Source organism: Simochromis diagramma, unplaced genomic scaffold (assembly GCF_900408965.1).
Source record: "Simochromis diagramma unplaced genomic scaffold, fSimDia1.1 OVJJ01000520.1, whole genome shotgun sequence".
Lineage (NCBI taxonomy): Eukaryota > Metazoa > Chordata > Actinopteri > Cichliformes > Cichlidae > Simochromis > Simochromis diagramma.
The window spans coordinates 23,603-49,520 of record NW_024387338.1 but is presented as its reverse complement, the minus strand read 5'-3'; the positions used below and the strand labels follow the sequence as shown (position 1 = coordinate 49,520).

At 36.3% G+C, this 25,918-nt stretch overlaps 1 protein-coding gene across 1 annotated transcript in view; it reads left to right on the top strand.

The window, feature by feature from the left end:
• LOC120718209 (adhesion G-protein coupled receptor F1-like) overlaps window positions 1-25,105 on the top strand; it is a 26,052-nt gene extending 947 nt beyond the window's left edge. Inside the window, exons 2-26 of the mRNA XM_040006634.1 lie at window positions 5,034-5,189; window positions 5,286-5,448; window positions 7,145-7,179; window positions 8,562-8,600; window positions 8,802-8,840; window positions 11,053-11,208; window positions 11,305-11,472; window positions 12,435-12,464; window positions 12,776-12,814; window positions 14,761-14,799; window positions 15,104-15,253; window positions 15,352-15,519; window positions 15,656-15,918; window positions 16,022-16,074; window positions 17,638-17,759; window positions 17,856-18,074; window positions 19,220-19,423; window positions 19,608-19,739; window positions 19,857-20,050; window positions 21,267-21,443; window positions 21,528-22,901; window positions 22,997-23,038; window positions 23,587-23,637; window positions 23,758-23,833; window positions 24,150-25,105. Coding sequence (XP_039862568.1) covers window positions 15,190-15,253; window positions 15,352-15,519; window positions 15,656-15,918; window positions 16,022-16,074; window positions 17,638-17,759; window positions 17,856-18,074; window positions 19,220-19,423; window positions 19,608-19,739; window positions 19,857-20,050; window positions 21,267-21,443; window positions 21,528-22,901; window positions 22,997-23,038; window positions 23,587-23,637; window positions 23,758-23,833; window positions 24,150-24,208 — 3,198 coding nt within the window. The 5' untranslated portion in view covers window positions 5,034-5,189; window positions 5,286-5,448; window positions 7,145-7,179; ... (6 more) ...; window positions 14,761-14,799; window positions 15,104-15,189 and the 3' untranslated portion in view covers window positions 24,209-25,105. The remainder of the gene's footprint in view (window positions 1-5,033; window positions 5,190-5,285; window positions 5,449-7,144; window positions 7,180-8,561; window positions 8,601-8,801; window positions 8,841-11,052; window positions 11,209-11,304; window positions 11,473-12,434; window positions 12,465-12,775; window positions 12,815-14,760; window positions 14,800-15,103; window positions 15,254-15,351; window positions 15,520-15,655; window positions 15,919-16,021; window positions 16,075-17,637; window positions 17,760-17,855; window positions 18,075-19,219; window positions 19,424-19,607; window positions 19,740-19,856; window positions 20,051-21,266; window positions 21,444-21,527; window positions 22,902-22,996; window positions 23,039-23,586; window positions 23,638-23,757; window positions 23,834-24,149) is intronic.
• Window positions 25,106-25,918: the final 813 nt, after the last annotated feature.

Genomic DNA, 25,918 nt, shown 5'->3' with positions numbered 1-25,918 from the left:
CCTTTCTTAAAGCAGAAATGAAATTGTAGTTGTTTTTGGCTGATCAACACAAAACCTTTTCCCTATGATTATTTTTCATCTACAATGTAATTTGTCTCTTTTTCACTCTTTTTTGTTTGTATTATTATTATTATTTTTTTTTAATAGCTGGTGACCTGCAGAATCACCGCTCTCACAATCAAAAACAATTATTTTTTCACAGCGCACAAAAACACTGTGACGTCAAACACATTCACACTCACTTTTTCATCTGCGTAAATAAATCACATAGCTGATATATACCATGGTGATCCATAAATATGATCACCAGTTTATTTAACTATTTTTCAACCCAACAAAACAAATAAACAAAAACACGATGCTGATGCTATGAACACTCTACACACAAGTCAAGATGCAGGAAAACTGCTCACGGAAACGCTGCACACTCCAGTTATCACAGTTATCATAGTTCTGTTTGTGTGAATTATCTGCTTTCATTATTAATACCAGTTTATAGGTTGTTATCCTTTTTATTATTAGTTTGAATGCATTAAAATTAAGTTGTAATTTAGCTTTTTGTTTATTTTACTTTATTCCTCTTGCATTTATATCTATTCAGTCGGGTCTGTTTCCAACCCTTTTTTAAACTACTTCAAACTACTGTGATATCTAATTTTCACTGGGTGAGGGATTATTATGTTCTTCCTAGTCTGAACTGCTCTCTTCACCTGAGCTGCTATCCTATTTTGAGTTACTGTCTACTTTGTTTCTTCTACCTCTTGCTCTTCCACGATGCATTCCTCTCTCTTTCTTTTGGATTAATCGTGCTCCGGCTTGCTGTTTTTCTAGACATTTCTCATCAGGTGTTAATTTTACTTGTTTATCACCCATTTTCAAAGATTTTGCTGGGCCGTCGCTGGCACGCTTGACTTCAGAGTGGTTTACTGATACGGCCTTCGACTTCACCCTAACGGTGAAGCGGTATCAGTTTTATGAGATGAAACTCAACCGTTCTCCTTTGTCACCAGCACGTGAGCCTCAGCAAAGAAAACAAAAATGGAAGTAGTTCAGCAGCGTATTGTGCTGTAAAATCAACTTACTTCCAGACACATACACACACATAGACATTTGCGAACTAATTTGTCACGAGATAATTTCGGCTACCTCTAAAACTGGTCAAAACACAGTTCCTTTTGGCGAACTTAAACCTAATTTGTCACGAGATAATTTCGGCTACCTCTAAAACTGGTCAAAACACGGTTCCTTTTGGCGAACTTAAACCTAATTTGTCACGAGATAATTTCGGCTACCTCTAAAACTGGTCAAAACACGGTTCCTTTTGGCGAACTTAAACCTAATTTGTCACGAGATAATTTCGGCTACCTCTAAAACTGGTCAAAACACGGTTCCTTTTGGCGAACTTAAACCTAATTTGTCACGAGATAATTTCGGCTACCTCTAAAACTGGTCAAAACACAGTTCCTTTTGGCGAACTTAAACCTAATTTTTTTTTTATCACATTTCTTTAAACTTTTGCGGCCGTCTTTATATACCAAATAGTGTTTCTCACCCCTGACGTCCCACTGGTGATTCAGATCATCGGACTGAATCCCACCGCCGTGGACCAGATTATAACACCGGCCCAGACCCGAATTTAACGTCCTGGGGCTCTCTCCTCATCCAAGAGGGCTGTGCACAGGCTTCGGTGCTGGCTCCCCACAGCGTCAGGAATCAGTGCTGGATCTTGGAACAGAGTCACAGATAACAATTCTGATATTTTCTGATCCGGCTCGAAGGACCAAATCAATGTTAGGGAAAATATTCTAAAACACTTCTTCAGTAAAGACTCAGAGAAGAGAAACACACAGAGTTCTTGCTAGCAAGGGCAGTCTCAGAGACTCGCGCTGAGCTTTGCCCTGGTCTTTATTTATACTTCAGTGGTGTGTGTGTGTGTGTGTGTCCTGCTGATCAAAGGGTCATAAAAACACAAAAGGTACATCCTTGGTCAGGAAAGGGTAGTCTCCCCCTCACCCTAAATAACATGGTGAGGAAGTCCAGCAGTTCATCTATATGTAAAGAAGCACTTAAACTAAAACAGACATAGCTACGTTAATCCTGCCGTAAAACAATAAGAGAAAGTATGACCTCTCTCGTGCTCCCAGGATGTGGGTGTGCATTCTAGTGTGGAATACACACCAAGCCTTTGCAGCCTGTTAGAGATCACACACAATTAATTATATGCCTCTAAGTATACATGGTTGAATATTTCCTAATACAAATAACTACATGCAGTATTCTACCATATGCAAACTTATATCACTAAAAGATTATACTGACTACTAAATACAATTTTCCATTGACATATAGTAACTATTAAGTCTAATATATATACCCTAGTAAGCTATAGTACTTTTTCCTTTGGGAAGGTACCATCTGTGCAGTGTGCAATTTTGTTGAAGAAAGATGTTGAATCTATTTAATATTTCTTGAAAAATAATTGATTTCTGTGCATTTTTTTTCACACTGCATCAAATTAAGGTTGATTACGTCGATTAAGCATCATGAGGTGGAGCGTGAGGGGTGGTTCCCTATTTTTTATTTATTTATTTTTGTTGTTGCTGGGAGTTGGAACCCTATTAGTTAGGTTGCTTAATATTTACGCTAAGTACTCTTTAAAATACCAGAATAGGGAGGATGGTGTAGGTTTAAGTTTATTAGATTGATCAGTATTGCTGAACTATGAAATATTTTTTTTTGCATACAGGTATAACAGAATAGCTTTAGTGTAGTTGTTGTTTTAAACTTGAGTATGAACTTATACAAAATGCAGCAAGATATTAAAAAAAAACAGTTTTGTTGATTAAAAAACACTATATCGGATTCATATTGGTATCGGCAGATATCCAAATTTATGATATCGGTATCGGACATAAAAAAGTGGTATCGTGCCATCTCTAGTTATAATGTGATATACCTCTATTTTTCTTTTGCCTGGGTGGCAGCTCTACACTTCCGTAATATATAACAACAACACTTTCAGTGTTCTTAGTTTGAAATGTAAAACAGTATGCTGAAATCTAAACTGCTGCTTTTTTCCTGTTTTTATAGTCATAACACCATCAACAACATTAACTACAGCAACAACCGGTATGGCGTTTGAAATGTAAAGTAAAGAATGAATGTCTGTGTGTGAGCTCCAGATCATCAGTTGCTCTGTAAAATCTAAGACATGAATCACTTTTGTTGTACCAACACAGCTATTTATTTGGCTGCATTAGAAAAGAGAAATTTGAAATATAAGAAAGGTATGCTGAAATCTGAACTACTGCTTTGTTTTTCCTAGTTTTTCAGTCCCAACCAGTGTTGGGCAAGTTACTTTGAAAAAGTAATTAATCATAGTTACTAGTTACTTCTTTAAAAAAGTAACTGAGTTACAAGATTACAAGTTACAAAGAAATTAATTACTTGAAAAGTAACTATTGTTTTACTTAAAAAAAAAGTTTAACCCTCTGGTGTCCAGGGTATAATTGGACATTTTTAACAACTTTTGATTTTACCTCTACATTTCACCTTTAAAAACGATTTACTTTGCCTTGTTTGGTATCATCCTTTTCAGCACAACCTCACGTGTCTGAATTTACAGTTTTGTTTTCATTTTGACATACTGTATTAACACAATTGATGTAAAATCAGACAAAAAACACAACATCCGAGTAGAAAAAGTTATAATTTTTTATTGTAACAACCACAAACATTTTTAATGAATCATATTTCATAACTTTTAAATGCAAATATAAATTGTCAATTTTAAAATCATATGCACAAGTTTTGCAAACAACAAAATTATTTGCAGCCATTCAACTTTCACCCTTTTTAAAAAAAACAAAAACAAAAAACATTTAAAGCTATTTACATAACAATCAGGTGTCCTGCATTCAATAAGATGCCACACAAAATATTTGTGCGACTCCCAAAAAATAATTTCTGTCCACTATAAAGGAGAACATCACAGCCTGATACCTGCAGGTCTGACAGCAGCAGGTGTATCACTCCTGTTTCTACCTGGAGACAGCAGTCGCCTCATTGTTCTGACACACAACACCAACCTATCCAAAACACTACACACTAAATACACAAGACAACACATTAACTACACGCTCCAAACACGCTAAACGTCACACATCTCTCACATCTCAAAACTCTCTCTCTCTCTCTCTCTCTCGCTGTCACTCCCTAAACTTCCCCCTCTTCCTAAACAACCAAATGTCATGTTTTCATATCATTTTTTGATTGGTCGACATGGTGCATTTTTTCACCAACATGAAAGGTCTGTTTTTTGTTTAGTTTTTTTATTTTTTGCTCATAAGCAGAGAGTGCTTGCTGCGCTGTCCTTGGACAGTAAACATGAGGAAACTATTGAGGAAAAAACTCTGCGTATATATTGTTTATCATGACTCTGGTTTTACGTGGCCTATCAACACAATTTAAAAACTGGTATATATGACCATTTTGCTTTGTCATCTTAAAGTGGTCATGTGATTGGCTTACCATGACTACTTTATTCTTCCTCAGTCAAACAGCAGCACTCATGTGATTGTTTTGCCCCCTTTGCTTCAGGTGTTGTGCCAAAAAGCAATTGTCTGCCAGAAAGTGATTGCCGTCCGCGGGAACGCGCGCAGCTTCTTAAAGCTGTAGCACGTAGATTAGAGCATTTTCAGATGAAAACGCCGTTTTCAAATCTGTCCGGGCTAGTGTGGACGTACCCTTAGTGAGCTCTTTAGAATGATCCATTCTTTCATAAATGTTTGGAAAAAGGTGGACTGCATGGCTAGGTGCTCTTTTATACACCTGTCACAATGGAGCTGAAAAAATCTAAAATAAAAAATTAAGAGGTGTGGCCCTTCACTTCTGTACTTCTTCTAGTCCTGTACGTCTCAAAAGAAGTAGAAACATGTTAGATGGGGTGTTTGTTCATAAACAATATATGTAAACATTGTTTCTCATTATTTTGAATGATTTTTGTGATGATTTTCTTCTTGTCTCCTCTACAGAGCCAGTGGAGTTTAATATAGACTTGAACTTGCTTTTCCCAATATCCAGTCTGCCCCCAAATTTCATTGATCTGTTTAGAGGCTATGTGGAAAATGTGACTTTCCCCCAAAACACAACTTTGTCTTTAATCGTAGAAGACTTGAACTTCACCACATGTAAGAATTTTGTGCTCAGTCACATTTAAATGTGTTCATACTCTGGTGCATGATTTATGAGCTGTGTTTGGTGATTGTCTTAAATGTGTTTATCAGGGTGCTATCCAAACTCCACTGGAGGACTGCAGTGTCAATGTGAGGACCAGTTTGCCTGGTCATGTGACAAGTGTGGCCTTTACGGTGCATGCAGTAATGTCACCTCCCAAACCTGTGAATGCATCAAAGGGCTTCCTCCTGGTGGAGAGTTCTGTGAACCAATCTAAAGTAAGCTTCTGTCATGGCGAGTTTCTAACTCCTTGCTCTGCAGCACAGACACCCCCAATATTGCAAACCAACCAAAAATAATTATTATCCTGTTTTGTTTTTTAAACTCTTTTTACAGTATGGCAAAAAAACAAAACTTCAGCTTCAACTTCTTCTCTCCAGTCCTCTCTATTTTAGGTCTTTCTCTATATTGTTTATTGCATATTAAGGTTTCTTTTTACTCTTCATAGGAAACAGAGAAATGGTATATTTACCATAGCAAGATACCCTACGATCCAAACTGCACAGACAAATTTTGTATTTGCTTACATTTGTTGAGCTTACTTAAAATTTCATGACACCTAAACAAAATAACTCCATTGACTCCCATTTCTCTTCAGCAATACTGCTAAACGCCTTGTGTTGACTTAATTCTCACCATGACCACATAGCCATGATGAGAAGGGCAAAAGGGTTGTTTCTGAGGGTGTACACTGGGCCTGTGGGATGGCTTTACTTTCTTGTTTTTAAGGAGTATCTCCAAACCTTCCACCACAAACAATTCCAGAGTGGCAACAAGAAAGAATTAACTAACACTTTAATGAATTTATCTTGTACAAATTTAATTTAATAAACTTCTTAACCAAACGTAATTAATAGTGTTCCTGATTATTCCCATCCAATTTAAAATATTCTAAGGCCATTTCAAAACAACTATTCCTAACTGTCAAAAAGGAATATTTTAAAGTTAGAGAGAGAGTGCCTCCCAAATCCAATCTTGGAGCTGGTTTTATGCTTCCACTGAGGAGGAGTCTGAAAACTGAAGATCCTGCCTCCCGTTCTCCTTTTAAAAATCATGCACTCTGCAATAATGTCTCCTCACAAACCTGCAGGTACATAAAAGGGCTTCCTCTCACTGGAGAGTTCTGTGACCTGATCACAAATGAACTACTTGTAGCTGAATGCATCCACTTTGTGATATTACCACTCCCAGATATCATGAAACATAGAGAAGAGATACAATTTCTTAAGTAGACTTGTTTATTACGATCACAATACCACCCTTTCTAGAATTCATGAGCTTTTCAGAATGACCCATTCAAACATTTTAAACTGAGTAGCCTTGCAGGTTGAGTCCTGTCAGCCACACTCCCCCTGAGATTGGTGCATTAGTTTAATTAACTGGGTCAGTTTTAGTGGCCTAAAAGTAGGTCTCAAAGGAATACCACCTACAAATACACCAATACAGATGTACACATCCAGTCACATTGTTTACTTAAAATCATCATCATATCATTCTTTCTATATCTATCCCTACTCGCCCAGACTAAACTCTAAAATCCCTTCATTACATTTTTATGTTATTCTTTACATAAAATTCGATGATATTTCCGTCCTTCTAATGGAGAGTTTCGTAAACCAATCACAAGTAAGCACTGAAATCTAGCTGTTGCTACAGAAAAGTGCTTTCGCCAAAGACCTTAATAAATGTATCTGACCAGCAGGTGTTCATCAATATATAGCTATGGTTACCAAGGATCATCTATCAAACATAGGCTTCAGTGTAAACTTTCTGTTGTTAAAAATAAGGGCGCGTTCTTGATCTTTTTTCCTTTTTTCTCCGTTTTTCATTTTTGATTTGTGGTCTTCTTTGCTGTTAATCATTTTTGTCTATACTAGAAAATAAACATTTTTAAACCCCGAATTTCCTCCACAGATATTTCTCCATGTCCAACAACAACTCCAAGTATGTGAACAATTCTTGCTTTCCTTGTTCCTTCTTTAAAGTATTGTTTTGCAGTAAATATCATTACAAAATTTGCAGTCACTGTATTTACTAACCTAAAGTCTTTCAACAATGACATTTGTGTTAATAATTAATTAACACAAATTATTTATTATAAATAATTACTTATAATTATACATTATTATAAATTAGTTAACACTAATTGTTAATAATTTATACAGTCAAATATAAATAGAACTACCTTTTATCACCAAAGCTTATATGGTGATAATATATAACCATAGCACTTGTTGTGTTCTGCTTCCTGTCCTTAAAGCAAACACTTGATATTAACCCTTTAGAGCCGATCGGAGCGGGCACGCTCTGTTTTGCGTAACTATTTTTAAATCCCGGTAGCTCTGCAACCACGTAAGCTAGCGCAATAATTTTTTTTGCATATGAAACCTGAGGAGTTGTACTTACATCTTATGCCATCAGCTTGTCCTAGGTCACAGTTTCCTTCCACATAAAGCTTTGCAAAAACTGAATAAAAAGCACTTGCAGGAACAAAAACATAATATTCCAGAAACACGCTTTGCCGATCCGATCAGCTGTTCATAACACTTCCTACGTTGGAATAGACGTCAGCGCGAACTTTTGCATTTCCGCCATTACCTGCCCGAAACCGGAAGTGACGTCATTTTCGCGGAAATGTAGTCTTTTTTACCATCAGGGCCTCAGAGCATATACTCGTCTTTTTAAAAGTTATCTTTGACTTTATGACTTTCTGTGTCGTTTCTGGGATGCTTAGGACTCATATTGTACTGCTGGAAATAGTTTATTTTGATGCATATGCTGCTTTTTTGCAAATTTGCAGTATAATATTTATTTTCGTTTTTCCTGCAGTGTATAAAAATTGGTGTATTTCAAAAATAAAACTATGAAGACACTCAAAATAAATTTCCTGTGGTGGGAAACTATTTTGTGCAACTTTTTTATATTTACAGTTTTGAGGGATAAGCCTCTTAAATTTCTCTAACTACAAATATATGTTAAAAAAGCAAAAATGATTTTCAATTTTTTTGTAGTTTATTGCACTTTTTTGCAATTTATGTAATTACTATGCACTTAATGAATACATATTATTAAAATCTGGGCTATAATGGTTGTATTGATGTATAGCAACTTGAAATGCTCCCAAAAATGGCTCCACAGCAAGTAAAAATATAATATAAGCTCTGGCGGACTTGGTTCTATGGTAGGTCTTAAAGGGTTAAAGACATAATATGTACGTTGCAAGGATAATTTAAATTAGATTCTGTGGCTGCATTTAAAAATATTAATCTACAACACAATAAAGTATGCTGAAATCTAAACTGCTGCTTTTTTCCCCTGTTTTATAGCCATAACACCATCAACACCAGAAACTACAGCAACAAACGGTATGGTGTTTGAAATGTAACGTGAAGAATGAATGTTTGTATGTGAGCTCCAGATTATCACTTGCACTGTAAAACCTAAAACGTGAATCACTTTTGTTGTACCAACACAGCTATTTATATGGCTGCATTTAGAAAAGAGAAGTTTGAAATATAAGAAAAGTGTGCTGAAATCTGAACTGCTGCTTTTTTCTGTTTTCACAGTCACAACAACAGAAACAACAATTCCTACTTCACCATATGGTATGACGTATGAAATGAAAAGTATAAATGTCTTTGTGAGCGCCTGATCATCACTTGCACTTTAAAATGTAAAAAACTGCATGACTGTTGTTGTAACTACATCCGTATTTAAATGATCTGCAATTACACCCTATTTATGTGATTTTGTTAATAAATTTAATCTCTGTTAATACTTTATATATTCATATGCAGTCCCAATCAAAGTTTAAGACCACCTGCAAAAAGTCAAAAAATCATATTTTGCATGGATGGATATTAACAAGGTTCCAAGTGGAGCTTCAAAATGCAACAAGACAGAATGGGAGTGTTGTGGATGTTTTCATTTAATAAAGCCTGGACACAAACAGTGAGCGGTCGCTGGACAGAAACAAAAACACAGGCCCGGGGACTCGAACCCCAGGATTTTCCCTCTGGAGACTCGAACTCCTTTATAAGAATAAGATAAATCATTTTTTGAGCATGCAATTTATTGAAAAAAACTGAAACGGGCTGTTTTACTGCTGGATTCATTGTCATTTTCTGTCAGGTAGTCACACTGTAATTCCGATGGCCAAAGACAAAAAAGGTTTCTTTTGTTTAACGTAGTCGGGTTGTTTAACTGCATAAGCAGGATCTCTCACGGCGCACCATCGCTGCTGAGATGGGCCGTAGTAAGACAGTCATTTGAAATTTCTTAAATGATCCTGAGGGTTATGGAACAAAAAATTCAAAGCTGTTTTGGCTGTCGCCATTACATATTCAGTTTACCATTCTGCTATCCCTGAGTATCTATGGCCGGACACTAAAACTATTCTGTGTTCTGTCCCCTTCATATCTTCTCTGTCTTTTGTTTTCAGCTGTGCCCATCATTTTAAGTGGAACTGGATCAACTCCAATGTTCTTGTAGAGTTGACGTTTTTTTAGGAATTGCTACCTGATGTGGTCAAAGCATTTGTTCCTTTAAGCATTCGATCCAGGTTTTAACCATGAGTTGTTGTCATGAACTCTGTGTAGTGACTGAACAAATTAGATTGCAGATATAAGCAGAAATAAGCTTATTGTTGTAGTGTGTCTGAAGTGTCTCTCCCTTAGCAAAATAGTGAGGATTTTGGAAATTACTCACCAAGCTCTACTTGGTGTAGAGCTGCTGCACCAAGTTCTTAAATCGACTGCAGCAGGACTATATTATTATTATTATTATTATTATTATTATTATTATTATTATGATTATTATTATTATTATTATTCTGAGCTGTCCACTTTGTACTTTTGATATCTTCAAGACTTTTTAATATTCAATACTCTGACATTCTCACTATTTTAAAAAATAGTTTAAAAATTTTTTTTTTTCTTTCAACCAGCATTTCCTAATTATACATTGTATGCTTGACATGGGTCATCAATATGGATACATCATCCTAAATTTCATTTATTTGATCAGTCTCCAATGCCATAATTCTTTCTTGTGACTCATTTTTAAGGTGGTTCACTCACACTAAATGAACACTTAACATCTGAATCATGTATAATCCAAAAAATAGGGAGATGATAACTTCAATAATTCAAAAGAAATCCACTTTTTATTGAAAAATGAGCATTCGGAAAATCAATTTTGTGAATAAGGATAGTACTGTCTTTGGTAATCTGACTAAGTTTACTAGGTCACTTGAAACCGTTGATTTAATGTTTTTAAATAATTTCCAATTTCAACAAGATTTATATGAATACTTCTACTATTTAAATGCAATATGCAAATACTATTAAATTTCTTCTTGAATAACATTTAGAATATAATTCATCATTATAATAAACATTTGCATCAAAATCAATGTTTTTTTCAAAAATTAAATAATTTATGTTTGATTGGATCAGCTGCAGCTGCCCAGCCAAGAAAACTCATGTATTTAAGCTGATGCCAGAGGAGGTTTGGACCTCAGTAGTTATTGAGTTAGTGAGCTCGTTAGAAAGATCCATCCTTTCATAAATGTTTGGAAAAGGTGGACTGCATGGCTAGATACTGTTTTTACACCTGTGAAAATGGAGCTGAAAAAAATCTAAATTAAAAAATTAAGAGGTGTGGCCCTTTACTTCTGTACTTCTTCTGATCCTGTGCATCTCAAAAGAAGTAGAAACATGTTAGATGGGATGTTTGTTCATAAACAATATATGTAAACATTGTTTCTCATTATTTTGAATGATTTTTGTGATGATTTTCTTCTTGTCTCCTCTACAGAGCCAGTGGAATTTAATATAGACTTGAACTTGCTTTTCCCAATATCCAGTCTGCCCCCAAATTTCATTGATCTGTTTAGAGGCTATGTGGAAAATGTGTCCTTTCCCCAAAACATCACTGGGTCTTTAATAATAGAAGACTTGAACTTCACCACATGTAAGAATTTCATGCTCAGTCACATTTAAATGTGTTCATACTCTGGTGCATGATTTATGAGCTGTGTTTGGTGATTGTCTTAAATGTGTTTATCAGGGTGCTATCCAAACTCCACTGGAGGACTGCAGTGTCAATGTGAGGACCAGTTTGCCTGGTCATGTGAGAAGTGTGGCCGATACGGTGCATGCAGTAATGTCACCTCCCAAACCTGTGAATGCATCAAAGGGCTTCCTCCTGGTGGAGAGTTCTGTGAACCAATCGAAAGTAAGCCTCTGTCACAGCCAGTTTCTAACTCTTTGCTCTGCAGCACAGACACCCCCAATATTGCAAACCAACCAAAAATAGTTATTATCCTGTTTTGTTTTTTAAACTCTTTTTACAGTATGGCAAAAAAACAAAACTTCAGCTTCAACTTCTTCTCTCCAGTCCTCTCTATCTTATGTTTTTCTCTATATTGTTTATTGCATATTAAGGTTCCTGTTTACTCTCCATAGAAAATAGAGAAATGGTACATTTGCAATTGCAAGATACTCCATGATCCAAACTGCACAGACAAAATTTGTGTTTGCTTATATTTGTTGAGCTTACTTAAAATTTGCAAGTAAGCTGCTGTTAATAAAATATTACTGCTTCTATGGGAATTAAGATGATAAGAGCAGTGTTGCTGATTAAATAAATACCTTAAATACCTTTTGTGGAAATGCACAAAAGGTCCATCATGGTCCGTGGTGAATTTCACTTATTGCAAAGTGGAATGCATCCAATTTCTTAAATAGACTCACCCAATGTCAAGCCACACCACATTATTCTATCTATATCTATCCCTACTCGCCCACTCTAAACTCTAAAATCTCTTCATTACATCTTCATGTTATTCTTCACATAAAATTCGATGATATTTCCGTCCTTCTAATGGAGAGTTTTGTAAACTAATCACAAGTAAGCACTGAAATCTTCTCGCTGTTGCTACAGAAAAGTGCTTTCACCAACGACCTTATTGAATGTATCTGGCCAGGATGTGCTCATCAATATATAGCTACGGTTACTTAGAATCATCTATTAAACTTCAGTGTAAACTTTCTGTTGTTAAAAATAACGGTGTGTTCTTGTATTTGTTTTTTTTTGTCTTTGTCATTTGTGTTTTTTTTTTTTGTCTTCTTTGTTGTTAATCATTTTTGTCATATACTAAAAAATAAACATTTTAAAACCCCGAATTTCCTCCACAGATATTTCTCCATGTCCAACAACAACTCCAGGTATGTGAACAATTCTTGCTTTCCTTGTTCCTTCTTTAAAGTATTGTTTTGCAGTAAATATCACTAAAAAATTTGTAGTCACTGTATTTACTAACCTAAAGTCTTTCAACAATTTCACCAAGGCTTATATGGTGATGATATGTAAGCACAGCACTCCTGTCCTTAAAGCAAACACCTGATATTCAAAACATAATATGTACATGTTGCAAGGATGATGTACATTAGATTCTGTGGCTGCATTTGAAAATATTAATCTACAACACAAAAAAGTATGCTGAAATCTGAACTGCTGCTTTTTTCCTGTTTTATGGCCGTAACACCATCAACACCAGAAACTACAGCAACAACCGGTATGGCTTTTGAAATGTAACGTGAAGAATAAATGTCCTTGTATGTGAGCTCCAGATTATCAGTTGCACTGTAAAATCTAAAACATGAATGACTTTTGTTGTACCAACACAGCTATTTATTTGGCTGCATTTAGAAAAGAGAAGTTTGAAATATAAGAAAAGTATGCTGAAATCTGAACTACTGCTTTTTTCTGTTTTTTATATATTCATGTACAGTCCCAATCAAAAGTTTAGGACCACTTGAAAAATCTCAAAAAATCATATTTTGCATGTTTGGATCGTAACAAGATTTCAGGTAGAGCTTTAACACGCAACAAGAAGAAACGGAAGTGACACAAAACATTTTTTGAACGTGAATTTATTGAAAACAACGCTTAAACTGAAACAGGCTGTTTTACAACTTAAGAAAAGTTTAGGACCACATGCCTTTAAAATGCCAGATCTTTGCAAAAATGTGGATTCACTGTCATTTTCTGTCAGGTAGTCACACTGTCATTAAGTTCTGATGGGAAAGGCAAAAAATGTTTCCCTTTTTCAACATGCTCGGGTTGCTAAACACTATAAGCAGGGTCTCTGGCAGTGCACCATCACTGCTGAGGTGAGACAGTCATTTGGAATTTCTTAAATGATTCTGAGGATTATGGAACAAAAAAGTTGAGTGGAAGAAACAAACAATTTCTCCTGCAGTGAGCCACAGGATCCAATTGGCTGTCCCTCAAGACACTGGACGATCCGCGACTCAAATTAAGGCCGTTACTGGTGCCAACTGCAAACCCATAACCATCAGATGGCATCTGAGACTGAAGGTCTTCAAATATAAAAAAACATCTTCAAAGGCCTTTTGTCCTGGAACGCCACAGAACTGACTGTTTGGACTTTGCAAGAGAGCACCAAACACTGGACATTGAAAGGTGGAAGAAAGTTTTATTCTCTGATGAGAAAAAATCCAAGCAGATGCCACTTCAGATGTTTTCTATGCACCACAGTGGTGGTGGCACCATAATAGTCTGGGGTGCTCTTTTTCTTCAGTGGAACAATGGAGCCTCAGGAGGTGCAGGGGTGTCAAACATAGCCCCTGGCTATGTCCAGATGTTGCAGAGAGCATCCCTGATGACTGAGGCCCTTGTCTGTGTGGTAACGACTGGACAACGCTACAGTACACAAGGGCAAGGGACTTCTTTCCGGAGAATAACATCAGTCTTTTTTGGACCATCCTACGTGATCCCCTGATCTAGATCCTCCAATTGAGAACCTTTGGGCATGGATGGCAAGGGAAGTTTAAAAGATGGACAACAATTCCAGACAGTAGATGTCCTTTGAGCAGCTGTCTTCACCACTTGGAGAAATGTTTCCACTCACCTCCTGGAAATGCTTGCATCAAGGATTCTGCAATAAATTTTTGAAGTGATCGACAATAGCAGTGGAGCTACTCATTACTGAGATCATGTTTGGAACTCTGATTTTTGTTCTTTTGATCAGCTGTTAAACAGCCTGTTTCAGTGTAAGCATTGTTTTCAATAAATTGCATGCTCAAAAAATGAATTGTCTCATTTCCATTTCTTCTTGTTGCACGTTGAAGAACATTGTTAAGACCCAACCATGCAAAATATGATTTTTTTTGCCATTTTTAAAGTGGTCTTAAAATTTTGATCAGGACTGTATAAATTTAAAATGCTTTTGTGTCAAAGCTCACACAGTGTTAATATCAGACCAAATCACTTCAACTGTCAATAAATATGTGTGTCAACATGTCTGCTCATATGTTGATTGAAAAGATTTTAAGTGTTCTGTTTCATGTCCATAAAGCAAACACTTGGGTTTAAGATATAATATGTAGTGTTGCAGCATGTTCGTTAGATTCTCTGGCTGCGTGGGAAAAGAAAAAATATACATATTTAAAAGTATGCTGAAACCTGAACTGCTGCTTTTTTTTTCTTTTTTTACAGTCACAACACCATCAACAACAACACCTACATCAACAAATGGTATGATATTTGAAATGTACAATGCTCCAGATTATCACTTGCACTGTAAAATCTAAATAAATCGAATCTCTTTTGTTGTAACAATACAGCTATTTAAATTATCTAAAAATGAATCTGTTTGCCAAGTGACTCATGTAACTGAGAGCTGGGGTAAATTTAATTGTAGATTGCTGCCAACAGGATTTTGACCATGTGGAAATTGCTTTTTTTTTTTTTTGAAATGGGAGCTTGTTGTAAACATTTTATTGTGTCCCATCATTGTGACAGGTTCATGTGATGCATTCACTCATTTTCTCCTTCACAGCACCAGTGGTCTTCTATATAGCAGTTGAATTGCACATCTCAGCAGCCAATTTGCCCCCAAATATCACTGTTGTACTCAGAGACGTTATGAAAAATGTCATCTCTCCTCAAATTGAGTTTTTAACAGTAAAAGACTTGAACTTCACCACATGTAAGGACTTGATCTTATTTATGTGATTTTTGCGCTATTTTTATATAGTGCTATATGAATGAGCTTTGTTTTGTCATTCTTTTAACTGTCTTGAAAAGGGTGCTCTCCAGTCTCTACGGGAGGGCAGCAGTGTCAGTGTGAGGACCAGTTTGCTTGGTCATGTGACAAGTGTGACAAATATGGTGCATGCAGTAATGTCACCTCAAAAACCTGTGGGTGCATCAACGGCCTTCCTCCTGGTGGAGAAATTTGTGAACCAATCTCAAGTAAGAATTTAGTAAATAATTTTTATGTGACCTGAATATGATGTATTCAAATATGTCTTTAATACATTTATTTCTGTTGGAATTCTCTGGTGTTAATTTCCTTCTTTTTCTGTGGATTTTAATTTATTCTCCACAGCTTTTAATCCATGTATAACACCAAATACAACTACATTACCATCAGTGACAACTACAACAATGCCAACACCAACAACAACAACAATGCCAAACACAACAACAACAACAACAACAACAACAACAACAACAACCACCACAACAACAACAACAACAACCACAACAACTACACTGATAACAGAGAGATTTAACATAACTATGGATGTTGAATTCAAGGAAGAATACAAGCAGGAAACCAATGAATTTCACATAACTGTTAGAGACACCGTAAGTCTTTGCCTTTTTTTCTTTGTTATTTAGTTTTCTCTTTTTCTCCTTCTACTAGCTATATGGAATATTTATTCCCTGCTTTTGCCACTGTCTCAAACAGATCAGAGAAGGAGGACTGAATCAAGGAATACAAGCAAAATTAAATAAATTCCGGTAACTCACAGTGTCTTTTTTTTATTACTACACAATTCCTAACAAGGTTTTTTCTTCACTCCTTTTATGGTATGGTTATTGAAACATTCCACTTGTTTTTGCAAAGTCCGTTCACAAAAACGGACTTTGCAAAAACGTTATGCAAAAGTGTTATGGGGGGAATATCATCATCCCCACCCTATGAGATTAGTTACCAACCTCCAAGAACAACTGATGTGTTGAAGGCACTGAATGAATTGAATTGAAGAAAGAAGTACACAAAAGAGTAAAGAAGTAGAACAACCTTTACATACCTGGGGCCTTAGAAACTGCCATTTTTTATTCCAAATGCACCCTGAGATAACTTCCTCCATTATGAGTAAAGTCACCCTAACCATCTTAACCATGTGTGGCTCCACACACAAATGTGAGTTTTCTGCACAGTGAACTTAATCAAAACTAAATATCGGTCCAGGCTTGAAATAGGCAAATGAGAATGTGCCCGACTCCATTCAAGCCCAGGTTTAAAATCCTGGCAGCAAAAGCGAGAGCTTAGTTAGTAGGGAAGTTGATTAAAAGAAGGGGGAGAAAGTGAGCCCTTGCTACTCTATAGTTATTAAGACTTAAGATGAGATTTATTATCTGCAAAACTGGTTGAGACTGTTTAGTCAGGATGTGAAACACAAAAGGGGAAATTTAAATTCTTTCCCAATTCATTTAATTTTCCTGAGGTTAGCCACTTAATTTGAAGGACAAAATTTTCAAATTTTATTATTTTCTTTTGTTTTAAAATGGAGCCCTACTTTAAATAAGAATGTTGTGGAATCTAAACGCAACATGGGTCCCAGTGGTAATCACAGCACCCGGGGCAGTGATTCCTAAAATGGGGAAAAGGGTCCAGCAGATCCCAGGAAAAAACATCTGACATCTATATCCAGAAGTGCGCAGTCCTAGCAACAGCAAAGATCCTGTGCATGGCCCTCAAGCTGCCAGGATCTGAGCTTGAAGGATAAAGACTGCTCGCAGGTCGAGTGAGGAATTTATATGTTCAACATTTCAGGACCTAGAGAAGGCCTTTAACTGCAGTCCTCAGGGTGTTCTGTGGCCCATTGTTGGCCATTGTGGCTCATGAATATGGACCCATTGTTGCAAGATATCTGGCCTCACAAGCAATCATGGTTGGTTTGCATTGCCGGCAAGATGTCAAATTCATTCCTGGTGGGTTCTGGACTTTGCAAAGGCTGCAGTTTGTCAATGATTCTGTTTATTACTTTCATCACAATTAAGACATTACTGTAAACATTTCCATCTGTTAAATTGCAAATTAATGTGACTGAGGAAAAACTCAACATGCAGTAAAACTGTCTCTACTACTCATTCTAAAAACATATAATCTGGAAATAGTCTGACATTTAGCCTTTACCCAGTAGAGAAAAAATTTATTGTTAATTATTTGCAATTTACTGTAATTTCTTTTTTTTTGTTGCCATAACTAAAGGCATTTGATGTTTTTGTTGAGAACTTAAGAGTTGGCAACTCTTTCGTGGTTACGTTTTTTTAAAGGAATTCTGTTCTCTGTTGCAGGAGTGGAAGTACCATTGCCCAATATCAAGTCAGTGGTCCCTCTTCTAATACACCAGACTTTCAGGCACTAAATTTAAAAATATCCAACAACCTGGCAAAATTATACCCTGTAATATTTGAGGGTAAGGTAGTTTTTTACATTTATGCTTTCAAATGTTGTGAATATCTGTTGGTACAGATAGTTGTTTAATAATTGTGTGACATTTTTGTCCTTAAAGCCTCGGGTCCCCTGACATTTTCGCCAAATGATGGATTTTATGAGCAACCAGTGACTGTAACATGTGGCCCTCAACCAGGGGATCTCAATTTTGGCAATGTCTCAGCAGCAGAGTGGAGACGTAATATGGTGCTCATATCTGAAGATGGAGAACACAGAATTTCAATTAAGGATGGAAAATCAACCTTAACTGTGTCCAGGTTTATTAGCGCTGACGATGGTAAGAAATGGGTTGATACATTTAATAGGAATACATTTTAATAGAATTTGTTTAATTAAAATTAAAATTAAAGTTCTGCATCACAGTTTTCTCTTAGTACTCAGGCCAGAGCAACAGCAAAATTCTGATTGGCTGGGTAAAATTCATCTTACAATGTGCATCAATCAGTCTGACCCGCTTTTGAAAAGAACAAATTGCAGAGAAAGTTTCACCCAAAAATAATTATAGTGCAGTCTGTCTTAGTGTAGTAAATATACCACTACAATTATTTTATGTATTGAAGAGGTGTCCAATGGTTGGGCCTAAGTCTCTCACAGAAATACAGTGCAGAAGAATTCTGCCATGTTACTGAACCACCGCAATAAACTCTGATGAGAGCAAAATGTCTGGTGCGGAAAACTCTGTATACAGTATATATGTTCAGTGCAGATAGATATATAGTGTATAGGTATACATGTCATCCAAAAAATCCACAACACAGATCATACAAAAGAAATATGGTACAAAAGCCAAAAAATGTTTTCCTTTGCTGAGCTGTTACACTTCATGTGAGCAGTATATGCATTTTAACCAGTGATTTAAGGACCACAATAGCATCTAAACAAAGGGACGTGACATTTATAGGTACACTAATATTCTGAGATACAGTTGTTCCCAGTTTCTATGGCTCACTTCTCAAATAATAGTTTAGTGATGCAAAAGAGTACCGCCATTGGTTGGGGGCAGACAAACAGTTTCCCCTCTTGGGTTTGCAAGCACATTATAACGGGTGTGCAGTTTATGACAATCTGTGGCCAAACAGAGTATTAGGTTTTTTTTTTACTGTACTATTTTATTATTAATGAGCTGATATTCTACTTTTTAGTTCTGTGCAGTCCAGTTTTTTTTCCCTCACAATACATTGTAAAGAGTCCTTTCATTTCAATACAGAATGTAATATGTTCTGCTTTTAAGCATTTCAGCTATATTTTTACACAATCGCAGTTGGTTATTCCCAGAAAAATTAGGGTTGGATTGCTAAAAAGTAAAGTTTCAGTGTATGAGGGCGGAAAACCAGGAGTATTCCAAAAATGTTGTTATTGTTATTGCAAATATTTTATGCCTCTTTTGTTGGTTTAATTTGAACAATTCAATTTTAACTACAGGAGTTTATGAATGTCGGCTCATGCGCACAGACGACAAAGCATTTTTTCGTCAGAAATCTGCAACATCATTCAGTCTGAAAACAAAACCCACAATCACAGTCTCACCAATCAGACAGTATGTGCAATGTCCTGGAGGAAATGTGAATCTGGAGTGCAGTGTGAGTGCTGGGTATGAGGTTCAGTTTCAGGACATTTCTGAAGCAGGTAAGCCTGACACAAAAACACAAAAATCAACAAAAGGCAAATCTGTTACTGAGAAACATTTTATATAACAGCATTTTTCACAAAAGCATATTTAATGCAATTAATATTATTTTGTAACTTTTCGGTCTTGCTATTGTTCTACTCTCTAGGATATTTTTAACTTACCTTTATTGTTGTTGTTTAGGCACTGGTACTTCGATTACCTATAATTATCCTACACCTCAAGGTTGTCAACAAGGGGAAAAGACAGTCATCTGTCAGTTAAAAAACCAACCTTTATTTAAAAATGCAATAACACTACAGTTGTCCTCACAGAGTGAGTATTACTTAATACATTCAGATATTCACAAGTATGATCATGAACATGCATTCATACATACAAAATGAAAAATACATATTAAAACGATGATGTATTTGTTCTCTCTCTGCATAGGTGCTTACTGTACAAGTGAGACATTTGGCCAAGGAGATATAGGTTACAAAGCTGCAGTGCCCTGTGATCCAAAATTTGTGGGACCAAATAAGGTGGGAGAAATAACTGCAGTGTGCAAGGAAAATAGGAAATTTGACGATGTTGAATACAACTGCATCCTGTTGCCAGTTCAGGAGCTGCTTGACCAGTCCCAGGTAACCTAGCTCTCTGGTTGTTTCCAACAACAGATAATGAATCATTGATTCAATTAAGGCAACACAATGCAAGTCAAATCAAATTACTTTTATTGTCACATCACAATATACTGGTACACTGGTACAGCACATGCGAGTGAAATTCTTGTGTGCAAGCTTCAAGCAACAGTCTTGTGCAAAATGCAAGAAACAAGAGAATTACAAGAATAGGAATATGAGAATTATAAGAATAAATATATGTACAACTATAATAATGTATGCACATCATTACGTGTGTGTGTGTGTGTGTGTGTGTGTGTGTGTACACATATGTATAAAGTATACAGAGGTCAGATGTAGTAATCGTCTGAGCCAAACCCTAATTTGGCAACTGTGATGGAGTTGGTGGGAGGTATTGTTCTGTATTGAACTTATCTTAGATAACATCCTACTCCCCAACACCACCTAAAATGGGTACAGCATGCAGCATCACAGAGGAAAGCACTGCCCACAACAGATTCATAGAGTATTATCCAACAGATGTTAAAATACCTCATCTGCCTCAGAAAATAGAGAAAACTCTGGCCCTTCCTGTAAAATGCAGTTGTGTTTTTAACCCACTCCACTTTATTGTCAGTGTTCTCTCTGAGGTATTTATGTTGTGGTGGTTTCATGGTACTCCTAAAGTCCACAGTCAATTCTTTGATCTTTCTCACTTTGTGGAAGAGACTGGGTACAGTAGAAACTCAGCCACGAAATAGTAAAATCATATGGTCACTGGACACCTCTGCACATAGTGTGCCAGACACAGCCTGCAAAAGGGACATGGGCCCATCCTCCTGTAGGCCCACAGTCCTGTAGGAGGTGCCATTGGGGGTCAGCTGCAATGGGTGTCGCACGTCAAATGGGAGCAGAGGCCCTGGCAGACTGATTCCCGGGTACCAAGACTAGCAAATAATTATCTGTAATAATATATATATCAGTATATTGGCTGTATGTAATGAATGAATATCTGTACTGTTGATGCACAGTGGTCCTGTGTGTGTGGTCCAGTGTTCTCTTTAAAAAGGGAATGAGAAAAATGCATCAGAAGCCTCATATGTGATTTAAAAGCAAATGCATCACTTGTGCTTAAACCAGCAGGAAAACTAGAAGAAAGTAAAATAAGTAGAATACATAAAATTATTAAGTGGAGTTAACATGTAACATTGTTCTTTCCTCTGTTCAAATCTCACAGTTCTTGACTGCCACTACATTGCCAGTATTTTTGGAACAGCTCAAGAACGTCACTGTCAATTTTACTGAAGAAGTGATTACATCTCCTCCCAACATTAAAGCTATTGTGAGAATACTCATCAATGTCGCCAACAAATCTTCATCCCTCAATATCTCAATTAGCAGAAATTCAATGGAGGTATGTTGATTACATTGCAGACGTTTTCACATTCTGAACAGTTAATGTTTTTAATCTAAAATCATTCTTTTCTCTTTACTATAGAATGTCTTGATAACAGCAGGGGTTCTCACCATCAATGGAACAAAGCAAACATGGAACTTTCTGAATAACAATGACACCAAAAGCATCTCAAACAACACTGATGTTAAAAGTGTTAGCTCATTATTTTTGGACTCCCTTGAAATAATAACATCTCGTCTTGTCAATGCAACTTTTGACATTATGACAGGCTTTATTCAGTTAAACAGAACTACATTCACAGACACTTTCAATGCTGAATTTAATTCTTCAGTGACAATACAAATACCAGAGTCTAATGGAGATAACAAAACAATTACTATGATAGTATTTAACTTGTTAGATAACGTACTACCTGCAAGAGATGAGGCCAATTCCTCGCTCAAGTCCATAAACGGCAGGGTTGTACTTGTTCAGTCCACTGGCCAAATCAATAATATCTCTTTCACATATGATATTTTAAATGGTACACTGAAAAACCCTGAATGTGTCTTCTGGAACTTCAGCCTCTTTGATGGTCTGGGAGGATGGGACGGCAAGGGCTGCGAGTTAGTGTTAAACATAAATGAAACAGAAACTGTCACCTGCAACTGCAACCACCTGACCTCATTCTCCATCCTCATGTCACCGAACAGTCCGAAGAAACTCTATTTGGACATTATAACCTACATTGGAGTTGGCATTTCAATGGGATCCTTGGTCATATGTCTCATCATTGAAGGCCTCATTTGGAGAAAAATAAGAAAGAATGAAACCTCTTACTTGCGTCATGTTGCCATTGTTAACATCGCCGTTTCCCTCCTGATTGCAAACATTTGGTTTATAATTGGAGCGGCCATTTCAGATGCAGAAGTTAAAAACCCCCCAGCATGCACTGCAGCTACCTTTTTTATCCATTTTTTCTACCTAGCCCTGTTCTTCTGGATGCTGGCCTCAGCTATGCTGCTGCTCTACCGTACAACTAATGTTTTTGGTGGGGGTTTGTCGAAAGCATCTATGCTGGCCATTGGATTTTTTCTAGGCTACGGAGCTCCTCTCATCATTGCAACAGTAACTATAGCTGCAACTGCACCTGACAACGGATACATTCGAGAAAATACCATATGCTGGCTCAACTGGGATAAGTCCAAAGCTCTGCTGGCATTTGTGATTCCTGCACTTTTAATAGTGGTGATAAACCTCATTATCCTGGTTGTGGTTTTGTACAAAATCATAAGGAGAAGGGTTGGAACAACTGCTGCACAAGCAGAGGAAAAGCACGTCTTAGTGGTTATTGCCAAGAGCTTGGCTGTGCTCACACCATTTTTTGGCATAACTTGGGGTTTGGGAGCTGGAATTCTGGCTGATCCAAGAAATGAAGGAATCCATATTGCATTTGCATTCTTCAATTCGCTACAGGTACAAATTCATTTTTCCCCTATCTGTATACCATGATAGTAGCATCTTTAATCACTGAATCCTTGATAACTAATGTTACTCTGTTTTTAAAAAAGGGCTTCTTTATTTTGGTATTTGGAACACTGCTGGACGGTAAGGTACGTACAGCTCAATTTTACTGCAGGTTATTTCAAGGAAAAATAATAATTTATATATGAATGATGTTTACGAATGAATATATGATTCTTCCTGAATTACTTAAAAATTAAAGGTAAATGATATCAATTTGGTTTAACAACCAAGTGTGTACTGGAAAGAAATGTAGTAATTGTCTCCTGATCTTTACTGACAAAAGACTATAAATTCTAATAATACTGCACTAAAATCCTCCTTTGTCAAGTCAAACTTCCGCCTTTACATTTCTTGAGACTTCTTGGTTTCTCTGTAAGTCCATTCAAATGACTACTCAGACTTGAGGATGAAAGTAGGAGACAGGCCCACACTTCAATAACTAACAGTTACGTGTATGTGGTCGCATTCCACACAAGCACACAAAACAGCACAATGAACATCTTCACAGAAGTGCAAAAATACAAGATAGTTTGCTTATAGTGTTTGGCTTGGCCACATGAATAAATTAAATTTTAAGAACAAATTTGTGTGACTTCTATTTTAGTGTTCTAACATTTGACATTTCATTTATCAGGTGCGGTCAGCAATGGCATCATGGTCACAACCGTCCAGAAGTAGGACAGGGGTAAGAACAAGTTTCCCTGTCATGGGCTTCATGTTCCTTTTTTCTTTCCTTTCTTGTTAATCACAGCTAATTTGCTTCTTGTTAATATTGTTTGATTTGCTTTTTGTTTTGTTTTTTTAGAGCACAAGTGCTGGAAACTCAACATCAAGTCGACTTCGATTTTTAAGGAACTGGAGACGTGGAAGACGTGGAAGAGGTAAAGAACCATCAAGGAAACCATCAACTTAATTTCTCTGTAAAAATGAAGTGAAAGCTGTGTGTTTTTAGGTGTGCTTGTACTTTGATCAGGCAGTCCAACAGGGAAAATAATAATTAGATGGGTGGAGCATCAACAGATACAAAATATCATTTTTTAAACATTTTTATTCATACAATTATTTTAACTGCCACCGAAACTACAGCTTCCTGGTGTCGTACTGTTCCTACTGTTGTATTTTTTTTTTAATTCACATAACACAGAATAACTGTTCTATTATTGTTTTGCTTTTTTTTTTTTTTTTTTTTTTTTTTAGATGGCTACAACATGACCTCCAGTGCATCCAGTGATGTGCATTCAGCTAGCAACACGTAATCTATGCAGAAATCTGTGGTGATTCAGATAACCAACAAGAAGTCAGCCCCACTCTCACCTTTTTCCCCTATTTGCAATAAATTAAACTTTGATGGTTTTATTTATATCTTACATAATATTGAATCCTAGAAGAATCTGGCTTGATTTAAAAAACAAAAAAACCAAAATAAATAAATATGTGATTGCTACACTAGTTTTTGAATGGCGTGATAAATGTTGGAATCATAATTATAACGTTTTAAATTTTTTATTCATCTTTGATTTTGATTTGAATGTATGATTATCACATGTCAAATAGTACATATTTGTAGTTACTAATACATTATGAATGTATGTTTGAACTGTTTTAGAAGAAAAGTGTTAAGTTTACTTATTCTAAAGAGTGAGCAGATTTGATTTCTGATGTAAACATGAGTTAAACATTGCACTTGCAACATCAGTGCATCAGCGAATCTTGGTCGCTAAAAAAAAATTAAACACTTTTTACATGTAGTCATTATAAGCTAATTTTAAATACCAAACAACCTTTGTTAAATAAAGTTTTGGTGTTAATCACTTTATAAGCTTGGCTACCACTTAGTTGTAGAAGGAAATCTGTCTCTAAATCTTGCGGTTTTAATTCCATCTGAATGTATTATAGTGCATGATCCCAAAATTAATCTCATGAAAATAATTAATTTAGCTTTAATAATATCATTAATTCTTACCAAACGCTGGTATTTTTAAAATTCTGTATATTTTATGCTGTATAATAATAATTTCTTAAGAATTTTTCATACATCTTACTTTTACCCAATCCTTTTTTCTTTCCTGACCAAAAAATAGTTATATTAACTAGCACTTTCATGTTATAGTCACTCTCTTCTGGCTTCTCAAAATAAACTAAATATGCTTTTATCTTTTTTTGCGCACTTATTGTTGTATATTCTTGCATAATTTTGCCATGCCTTAACACCTGACAGTCGGACCGGCGGCCGCCTCGGGTCTCTCCTCCTCCCCTTTCCCTCATCCACCTGCTGGCCTCCAACACTTGCTAATGTTAATGAATCTGTGGAAACTCCGCGATAGCCACCACACAAAGTAACGAATAACGACCCTATCTAAATCCCAGTAATGATTAATGTGTTCCTGATTTTGGCATAATAACTAGTTACCGTGCTCGTTACCACAATAAACTAGTTAACGTTTAAGCGTTAGTCCCTACACTGACATTAAAGCAGTCGTTTCCATTTAATTATATGTCATTTGTGATATTTGGGTTTTCTACACACATGGAGCAACACAACGTTGAAGTCACTGTCAGTTCCTGGGGAGGAGAAGGTAACAAAGCCAGTTGGTGTCCCTGTGAAGGTGTCACTCATCCAATTCTGGTATTGGGACCAGAGGTGGGCAGTAAATGCGTTACTGTAATCTGATTACTTTTTTCAAGTAATGAGTAATGCAAGGGATTACTATTGCAAAAAAGGTAATTAGATTACTGTTACTTTCCCGTAAGCACGCTGCATTACTAAACTGTGATTTTGTTTGAGTATACAAATACCTAATACTATCCTATTAGGTATTTGTGTGATTCTCAAATTACGTTAAATGAATCTCAAGAAAGCAAGTGAAAAAAATAACCTTGAACCGAACCGTCCATCCGCTTATCCTATATGAGAATATATATAAGGAATACTTAGCAACTATCCATCCATCCATTCGCTTCCGCTT